At 43.4% G+C, this 10,663-nt stretch overlaps 1 protein-coding gene across 1 annotated transcript in view; it reads right to left on the bottom strand.

Annotated features, from left to right (window-relative positions):
* Positions 1–10,663, bottom strand: part of ASPM (assembly factor for spindle microtubules) — a 72,582-nt gene that overhangs the window by 15,579 nt on the left and 46,340 nt on the right. Inside the window, exons 18-19 of the mRNA XM_024130691.2 lie at positions 4,849–9,549; positions 1,256–1,422 (exon numbers count right to left, since the gene is read on the bottom strand). Of these exons, the coding sequence (XP_023986459.1) occupies positions 1,256–1,422; positions 4,849–9,549 (4,868 nt within the window). The remainder of the gene's footprint in view (positions 1–1,255; positions 1,423–4,848; positions 9,550–10,663) is intronic.

The following is a 10,663-nucleotide window of genomic DNA, read 5'->3' as shown; positions in this document are numbered from 1 at the left end:
GGCCCGTGAGCCATGGCCGCTGAGTCTGCGCGTCCAGAGCCTGTGTTCTGCAATGGGAGAGGCCACAGCAGAGAGAGGCCCGCGCACCGCACAAAAAAAAAAAAAAAAAAAAAGCATAAGAAAACAAATGTTGCCAGTAGCTAAATCAACAAACAAAATGGACCAGTGCACTAACAAGGAAAACAAGACTACCTAGATCATTTTATTAACTTGCCATCCTCAGTCCCTACGCTTATCCTTATGAACCTGAGTTAATCAAGTTTAATATTTTCTCCTGGATTATACCATCAAGGCTGTATCTCAAAAAATAAGACAGTCTCAGAGATAATTTTGTTACATTATTGCAGAAAACACCAGCAAACCATACAAATTAAGCATAGCAACTATTTAAAAGAAAACCCAACAAGCAGTATTACTTCACACACAGACTTGGTTACGGCACATGTGCGCGTGGCACACACACACACACACACACACAGACACACACACACACACACACCCCACACACACTCTCGCCCAGGCAGCTGACACATTTACCGTCTTCTCTGCAGTTTGGTACAGAAGCAACCCTGAATGATTCTAACAGCTCTTAACACAGCCAGATACTCTTTACGTGCTTTCCAACACCTGTACCAGGCTTGAATCTTGCAGGCAGCTTTCACTTCACGTAAATATTTCCTGGCTTTGTGTCTCCTCCACACAGTCTGTTAAACATACAAACATAACAAATATGCAATGAGATGCCTAATTTTTTTTTGGAAACTGGCAGACTCAGTATTGACAACAGTTACTATAAGGTCAAGCAGACAAGATCAACTGCAGAAATGCAGTCACACCCCAGCTCCTCTGTGGGACGGGTTCCTGCCCCGGTCCGGGAAGATCCCACATACCGCAGAGTGGCTGGGCCCGTGAGCCATGGCCGCAGAGCCCGCGCGTCCGGGGCCTGTGCTCCGCAATGGGAGAGGCCACAGCAGCGAGAGGCCCGCGTACCGCAAAAAAAAAAAAAAAAAAAAATAAGAAAACAAATGTTGCCAATAATTTTGTTACATTATTGCAGAAAACACCAGCAAACCATACAAATTAAGCATAGCAACTATTTAAAAGAAAACCCAACAAGCAGTATTACTTCACACACAGACTTGGTTACGGCACATGTGCGCGTGGCACACACACACACACACACACACACACACACACAGACACACACACACACACACCCCACACACACTCTCGCCCAGGCAGCTGACACATTTACCGTCTTCTCTGCAGTTTGGTACAGAAGCAACCCTGAATGATTCTAACAGCTCTTAACACAGCCAGATACTCTTTACGTGCTTTCCAACACCTGTACCAGGCTTGAATCTTGCAGGCAGCTTTCACTTCACGTAAATATTTCCTGGCTTTGTGTCTCCTCCACACAGTCTGTTAAACATACAAACATAACAAATATGCAATGAGATGCCTAATTTTTTTTTGGAAACTGGCAGACTCAGTATTGACAACAGTTACTATAAGGTCAAGCAGACAAGATCAACTGCAGAAATGCAGTCACACCCCAGCTCCTCTGTGGGACTCGCTCACTCCGGACACATGAGCCCTCTGAGAACAGCGGGCTGACCCGTGACCTCCTACTACCTGCTTCAGCACATACCCTGTGGCTGGCTGCTGGCTAAGCCCAATACAACCCTGAAAAGTATTTAAATTGTAAGATGCACGCAAAGCCTGGGAGGCCAGGTGTGTGCGCTGCCCTCACCTTCTCAGTCCATGTGAAGGAACGAAAGGAAGTGAACACACTGATGCCTCCAATTCCAGGGAAGGGACAGGACTCCTTCCCACTTGCCCTTGCCACCCACCGCAGACACATCCTGGGTGCTGCGCCCAGCCTGTTGCCGAATCCTGAGGGCATCCATCTACCTGAGGACCATCGGATTTTCCGACTTTGGCAACCTGGCGGCCGACTAAAAGCTTAAGTAACAGCTACGACTTCTTAAGTGCTGAGCGCTGTGCTAGGCACTCTAATTCTCTACAGTAACATAGGTAGGTAATACTATTATCTCTAATTTAGAGATGAAAAAAATGAAGGCCCAGAGGAACGGACACCAGTAAAATTACTTGTTGATGTCACAGGTAATAAGTGACAGACATGTCTTATTTAATCCTTAGAAATATCTTGTGAGATGATTATTAAGATCTCTATACAAAACAGAAATTAACGTCAAGAGACTTGTTACCACATAGCCAGTAAGTGACAGAGTCAAGATTTGAACCTGAGTCTCTCTGGCTTCAAAACACCTACAGCAAATGCAGTAGCTCCACGAACATGGGGATCAGGCTCTAAATTCAGTTGACAGGCGAGAGTGATATATATGGTCAAACTTAACTCTTGTGTGATGTCCTTAACTCAGAGTATTTCTATATGGTTTGTATGTAAACAAAACCGAATACCAACATAGTAGTATTCATAGTGGAAGCCAGGTATCAGTATTTTTAGATTCCAAAGTGATTCCAACGTATGCTAAAGTTTAAGACCGCTGGTTGGTATGTGTTAAAAACTAGACGTGCGACATGCACTTTTATAATTTAGTTATATGAAAGAAAAAACAGGGCTTCCCTGGTGGCGCAGTGGTTAAGAATCCGCCTGCCAATGCAGGAGACGTGGGTTCGAGCCCTGGTGCGGGAAGATCCCACACGCCTCGGAGCAACTAAGCCCGTGCGCCACAACTACTGAGCCTGCGCTCTAGAGTCCACAAGCCACAACTACTGAGCCCGCGAGCCACAGCTACTGAAGCCCACACGCCTAGAGCCCGTGCTCTGCAACAAGAGAAGCCAGCGCGATGAGAAGCCCGCGCACCGCAACGAAGATTAGCCCCCGCTCGCCGCAACTAGGGAAAGCCCGCGCGCAGCAACGAAGACCCAATGTAGCCAAAAATAAATAATTAAAAACAACAAAAATAAGCAACAACAAAATAAACAAAAAACAACTAATTACTAAAAAAAAAAAAAAAAAAAAAGAAAAAGAAAGAAAAAACAGTTGAATTTTCCTAAGGTTGTTATTTTGGCTTTTCTAACATAACGCCAACTAATACATGCACTTGACACCCACCGGTCCTTGACTCCTGGAAGCGTTTGGAACTTGGGCACTCCTTTCCTCCTCCCTCCACCCTTGGTTTCTTTATACCACAATCTTTAGCTTTCTTCATTCCCTCTTAATACCACATGTTGGCTTCTCCTCTCAGCACCCCTGAATTTTGATGCTCTTTAGGGGTCCGGGTCCTGGGCCCTCTTCTTTTGCCCACTTTATGCATTCTCCCTAAGTGATCCCCTATCTCCCACAAGTTCAATTATCAGTGTATGCCAACAATGTAGAAGTCAGATTCCAAAATCCATGCTGCTGTCCAAATTACAGCAAACATAGCAACTGCCCCGCTGGACGCGTGGTGGTCACGTCAGCTTCACGTACCCCAGGCCGAGCTCATCGGGCTCCAGATCTGCTCCTCCCGTTGTTCCCACGTCAGTGAAGGGTACAATCTACTGAGTCACCTCAGCCATAAAGATGGCTTGGCTCCTTGTTTACGCTCTATACAAGGCCAATCCCATCCTCCACTCACACTGACCCTGACAATCCTGCTGTCACCGGCCTCTGCTAAACGGTGGTTCACTTTCCCTGACCTACTGCCTGCAGTCTCCTGGCTAGCCACCCGGCATCCAGTTCAGTCCATCTTCCACATCCCTGCCTGAGTAATTTTTTTTTTTTTTTTCGGTTGCACCACACGGCTTGGGGGACCTTAGTTCTGTGACCAGGGATTAAACCCGGGCCATGGCAGTGAAAGGGCTGAGTCCTAACCACTGGACCGCCAGGGAAATCCCATCTGAGTAATTTTTAAAAAATAAACTATGATTCTGGCCTTCTCCTACTTAAACTCCTCTAGAACTTCTCTTAGTCCAGAGGATAAAGACTAAACTTTTTCTGTCTTACACAGCTGCCCACATCTCACTCCACGGATCGCCATCCTGGTCGCAGGTCACCCTTTACAGCACACTTGTTCTCTCTCTCATTTTTGAACTCCGTGTTACCTCCTACAGCTGGAATACTCCTTCCATACATTTTACTTGGCTATTTCCAGTTCATCCTTCAGCTTAACATCTCAACTTAAACGCCATTTATTCCGGGAAGCCGTCTCTGATCACTGGGACTAGCTTAGGTTTCTCTGCATTCCCAGCAACATACATTTCTCATTCTGTATTATCATGAAGAAATTTCCATAGACTGAGGTATGGGGAAGTCATTCTGGCTAATACAGGATTTAATTTGAACTTTATGTTAACTAGAACAGCCTGTTTTGTGGCCTATTAAACATATATTGTGTATCTGCTTTAATCATTAAAGAAAAGAATGCATTTAAAAATCAAAAGGGATTAACTGTGGTTCAGGCATCCACAATGGAGCCGGGTGGCCATTGTGGATGTGGTTTCAGACATGTTCCTACATCACTGAGAACTTGAACTGTATCAGACTCAAGGACACCACCAGCTGTTCTCAAAACAATATCTGCTCACAGCTGCCAGCCGCAACCTGATGGTCTCAAGGTCTCTGCTTTTAACTGTGCAACCGTAGCTGCAACAAGCTTGGGGTGTCACACCCAGAACCATCCCAGTCCTGTGCCGTCCTCGGTGAATTATTTTTGGCACCCTTTGCCCAATCTCAAAAATGTTCCGTTTTGGAAGGTAAATGAAAAGGCCACGTAAACTAAGTATTAATCTTTACAACCTGCTTAAGCTCATTTTATAAATTCTAAGAAATATTGGCCAAAGAAAGAATGAAAGCTTTGTATTTCAATATATAAATACCTGGATTTTTATGGTGCTATCTTTAATTTTCTGAAACTTCCGTTTCTGTATAAATCCTTCCATTCTAGCTTGAATAATGATATCACTGCTTCTTATTTGTAAATAAACTTCTCTTTGATGTTTTGCAGACAAAAAGGCTCTGTGTAAAACGACTGCTGCTTCTCTATACAATAAAAACTGTTTTCTGGTTTGCCTTCTCCTGAAATACCGCTGTAAAGTGATAGCCGCCCTTTTCTGCTGAATGAATCTTCTTCGATACACAGCCATCTGAAGGAAGGACTGAATTCGCACGGCAGCACGCTTGTGCTTTTCCAATCTTCTTGTGACCATTTTACGAAAAGCTTTTTGAATTGCTACTGCAGCCTTTCTTTCAGAATGATACTCTGCTTCCTGTAAGGGACCAACCAGAGAAGCTTTACAGCGCCTTTGAACCATAAGTGCTGGGCTTTGGCCAGCTTCATCCTGAGTTTCAGTTCTGGGACAGCAGAATGCAGATTGGGTAGCAGGGACTGCCATTTTTTCTTCGGGCATGTTTTTAAATTTCTGTCTAACTTTCATGCCACTAAAAGCAGCCTGAATAGGTCTTACAGATTTCTGAATGGCTAAAAATTTTTTTCTTTCCATTTTTACTCTGGCGTATGACCTGTAATAATTCTGTATAACAACAATTGCCATTTTCTTTGCCTGATAATCCACTCTGGCCCTGTACATTCGGTAGAATGACTGAATTCGGGTGGCAGCCAGGTGCATGAGTTGGATACCCCTTCGTGCCTTAAAGCCTCTGTAATAAGACTGTATACAAATGACTGCCTGGGTTTGCACTGCAACTAGTGCTCTGTACCTTCTTTGAACAAAAACTACCTTTGCTCTAAAATGGAGATGGTGCTTCCTTGTTTTAAAGGCTCTAAAATGCTTCTGAACAGTAACGGCAGCCGGATGCTGCTTTTCCTGAATCTCTCTCCTTATGATCATATCCTGAGAGTCTGCTTGGACACAGGTTGCTGCTTCCTTGAGTGCATTGTGTTGAAGAGCTTTCTTTTTATTGGCTCTATATCTTTCTTGTATTACTTTTGTAGCCCACTGAAGCTTTTGGTAGAAAAAATACTGCCTGTACGTTCTGTATGTGCTTTGTATTATGACAGCAGCTCTGTGCTTTTCCCTTAAAAGCTGTCTTGCTTTCATCCCCTTATATGCAGCCTGAATGACCACTGCAGAATGCCTTTGCTGGACATAATGCTCTCTTTGCAATTTTGCAGCTCTGTATGCTCGGTAATGCTGCTGAATGAGAATCGAGGCGTGTTTCCAGGTCTGAAAGGTAAGGTGTGTTCTGTGCATTCTGAAAGTTGCCTGGATGAGGGCTGCAGCCCTGTGCATCTCCTGTAACTTCTTCTTTACCATCAGCCTTCGGTAAGATGCCTGGATTGTAACGACTGCCTTCTGTAACTCCAAGAATTGGTGCAAGTGATGTTTGGCACGAATGGTGGCTCGATATTTCCTCTGAACAAAAATAGCAGCTTTCTTGAGGGAAAGGAATCTTTTCCTCATCACTAAAGATCTAAACCTGCTCTGAATCAGGGTTGCAGAGGCATGCATCCTTTCCAAATGTCTTCTGGTTTGCATACCCCTGAATGCAGCCTGGAGGACCACAGCAGAGTGTCTTTGCTGACGGTAGAGCTGCCTCTGCAGCAGTTTGGCCCTGCTTGCCCGGTATCGCTGCTGGATGACCCGCGAGGCGCACCTCCAGGCCTGGTATCTCACACGTGCACGGTGCCTTCTGAAAGCCGCCTGGAGAACGGTAGCAGCCCGGTGCATCTCTTGCACCTTCTTCCTCACCATCCACCCTCTGTACCAGGACTGGATTTTGAGGGCTGCCTTTTGTAACCGTAGTAACTGTTGTAAGCGATGCTTTGCGCAAACATTTGCACGATATTTTCTCTGAATCCACACAGCAGTATTCCTGAGAGACAGGAATCTCCTTCTCATCATCAGAGTCCTAAATCTCCTCTGAATTACAGCCGCGGCTGAGTGCGTGACTTTTAAGCGTCTTCTAGCTTCCATGCCCCTAAAAGCAGCCTGAATGCAGATTACGGAATGTCTCAGTTTGTTATACCTTTGAAATTGTATGTTCCTTTCCCTCATTGCCCGGTACTTTTGCTGCACCATTCTTGTCACCTTCTTCAACTTATTAAAATAAGCTTGTTGTCTGTGTCTTCTGTAGTGGGACTGGATGAGTGTTGCTGCCGTCTGCATCCTTCTCAGGGTCTGTCTAACTCGTCCTCCTCTGAAACTGGCCTGGAGAATGGTAACAGCTTTCCAAGTTGTCAGGTACTTTGCACGTTGAGTTCTACCCAGATGATATGCTCTGTATCTTACCTGAATTATGACGGCTGCTGTTCTCATTTGATGATATCTCCTCCTTGATTGCTGCATTTTAAACACGGCTTTAATAAGAGTGGCTGCTGTGTGCATGTGCTGAATCTGTCTTCTTACTGCAACACCTCTATAAACAGCTTGGATTTTCACAGCCGCCTTCTTTAAAGTAAGGTATTCCTTACGCTGACGGTCCGCCATTTTAGTATCTCGATACCACCGCTGAATTATAACAGCTGCCGCTCTGTAGGTGGCGTACTTCTTTTTGGTTTGGTAAGCTCTGAACCTAGATTGTATGGCGGCTGCCGCCTTGTGGTGCCCCTTTATTTTTTTCCTCACTCTCATACCTCGGTAAGCTGACTGTAGGATTACTACTGCTGCTTTGACTTTCAAATACAAATGATGCTGTTTCCTCCCAGTACTGTAAGCCCTATAGTGCATTTGAATCAGACAAGCCGCTTTTCTCATGATTTTCCACTTCTTTCGCTGCACGTACATTCGGTAGCACGACTGTATGAGGACAGCACATTTGTGTTGCCTCTGAATCTGTCTTCTCGCTGCTCTGCCCCTCCACGTGGACTGGAGCGTCACTCCTGCAAGGCGGAGCGCAGTGTACTCCATCCGTTCCCTCCTCCCTGCAGCCCGCGCTCTCAGACGTTGCTGGATGACAGACGCTGCCGTTTTTAACAACTCGAACTCTTTCTGGGCCTTGGCCATTCTGAAAGCAGACTGAATCTTCACTGCAGCTTGATGTTCCCTTCTGATCTGCTTCCGAACTTTCCAGCCACGGTAAGCGGACTGTAGAGAAATCACAGCTGCCCTTGTCTCTAAAAACTGTGTTCGTATGTCAGAAACAGCCTTGTGTGTCCTGTACCATCTCTGAATCTTGAGAGTAGACTGAAGCACAGATTGATATTTCATCCTCTTACTATAGCCTCTAAAAGCAGTTTGAATTTTAAGAGCAGCTGTAGATTGTTGTTTGATTAGCTGGCGTACCTTATAACCTCTGTAAGTGGCCTGCAAGCAGATGACTGCTCTTTTGACTTGCAAGAAGGTCTTCCTCTGATTGACCTGTGCTTTGTATGCACGATAGTAATTCTGAATGACAACAGTTGCTTTATAGATTTTCAGGTAGTACAGGCGTATCTTTCTCATCCTGAAATGAGACTGTAGTGAAACGGCAGCTTTCCTCTGCAACCTCACTTGCTTTCGAACCAGGTACCCTCTGACAAAAGCTTGCAGTTTGATGCAAGATGCCCGCATGTGTTCTTCTCTCTTTAGTGCAGCTGCTCTTAAATGTAAATATTGTGTACGAGTTTGCTTCATCTTGACAATGGATTGTAACTTTACTGCAGCATTTTTTAGCCTCAGGAATTTTTTTCTGGAAACATAAGCCCTGTAATATGATTGAATCCTTATAACAGATGTGAGGATGTGAATAAACTTTTTCCTGGCCTGCATCGCTCTATATGCAGACTGCAGAACAATGACAGCAGATCGTGTCTTCTGGTAAGAAGCTAGAACTTTCTTGGCTGAAATGTAAGCTCGAAAATGAATCTGAATTACAAGGGCAGCTTTCTTCATCTTCTTATATTTCTGTGATTGTTGATGCTTCCTTATGTGTGCCTGCAATCTGATAATATTTTTCTTAAGGTTTAGAAATCGAAGTCTGTCCTGTCTCATTCTCCAGTATGACTGAAAGACACAAGCGGCGGTGATCTGTTTGCGTAAATTACGAGCTTTCATTCCCCTGAAAGCGGCCTGTAGTCGGATGGCTGCAGCCCGTTTCTGCAAATAGCTGGTGCGCTCAACCTTTCCTTTTAGATATGCTTTGTAGTACTTCTGGAGAGACAAGATAGACTCTTTTTTCCTTTTATATAACTTTTGGGCTTGAAAGCTCCGAAATCTTGTCTGAATGATGACAACACAAGATCTAATATGAATGTATTTCCGTAATTCTCTCTGCATCCTGTACCAGGATTGTATGACCATGGCAGCTTTCTCTTCTTTAACGTGTTTCCTGACACACCATTCTCTAAAAGCTCTTTGCAGTGTTATTGCAGCTTCTGTTTGTAGTTGCATTTTACGTTGCCTCCATCTTCTGAACACAGACTGGATTATAAGGGTTGATGATCTTAGCATTTCATATCTCTGTTGATCCTGCTTTCTTCTTAAACAAGCACGCCAATGCCTCTGAACTGTAACTGCAGCCCAAAGGTATCGTTTGTAAGAAGCAACAGCAATGATCATTCTTATCCTAGATTGAAGGATGATTGAATAATATTTCAGTTTCAGAAACTGTTTTCTAGTGGAATATCTTCTCCAATATCTCTGAAAAACGTAAGAAAGGACACAAAGTAAAATAGACACATCTTTCTATACTTAACACCTTTGAAAGTATTAATTTTTCTAACATTTTGCTTAAAAACAAAGACATTAATTTTAAAAGTGATATATTTTTGAAGAAGATACTTGTCTCTTTTGTTTATAGTTTAGTTTCTGTGTTGATACAACGGTAGCCAATCCAAACTAATGATATTTATATGGCATTTGTATTCAGGAGACATAAGAAATATAAACAAGTTTATGTTATATTAGAATAATATATTAGAAGATTTAAAATGAAACTATAGTAATATTCTGCTATCTATTGATTCGAAGTAATTTCCTATGAATGTATCTCTGGATCTTATATTTTCCCCTTTTATCTAGGTTGCTAAGCTCTCTTATAATGATTGAAAACTGTTTATAGCAGGGACCCTGTGTTACAGGCCTGGTAATGTCAACACAGGATTTTGAGAAATTATCACTGAGCCAGATCAGTCTCTGAGTCAGTATTTTCATTAAGAATAAAATTTAGGAATTATAGATACATGGTTAAAAAGTAGAATTCTGGAAAGACTTGAGAAGCAATAAAGCTTTTTCCTCTTGCTTCCTTCCCAACCACCCCACGTTCCCTAACTCCTTAGTTATCCCAGCAACATGCAAGCTACGAAGTCTCAAGCGGATCCTGGCTACTGGTCATCAAGCTCTGGACGTTCTTCTCGCAAGAAGACCATTCCTTTGTCCAAAACACTCCAAATATTGCTAAGATGTGGCGGGGACTAATGGAAGGATTAAAAGTCTCAGAAAAAAACCATCAAAGATACAACTAAGAACCAAATGGGAATATTAGAACTGAAAACACAATAACCAAGACAACAGCAACAAAAAAAACCTCACTGGCATGGCTCAGTAGCAGAATGGAGATGACAGAAGAATCAGTGAACTTGGAGATCAATACAAATTCTCTAGGCTGAACAAGAAAGAAAAAAAATGATTGGGAAAAAAAAAGAGAAAGAAATGTCTCAACAAACTAAGAGTAGAGGGGAACCTCCTCAGTATGATAAGAACATTTACACAAACCTACAGCTATCATCAGATTTAATGGTGAGAAACTGAATGC

The sequence above is a fragment of the Physeter macrocephalus genome, chromosome 4 (genome assembly GCF_002837175.3).
Source record: "Physeter macrocephalus isolate SW-GA chromosome 4, ASM283717v5, whole genome shotgun sequence".
NCBI classification, from domain to species: domain Eukaryota; kingdom Metazoa; phylum Chordata; class Mammalia; order Artiodactyla; family Physeteridae; genus Physeter; species Physeter macrocephalus.
Note: the sequence above shows the minus strand (reverse complement) of the source record. Positions and strands in the feature narration are given on the sequence as shown.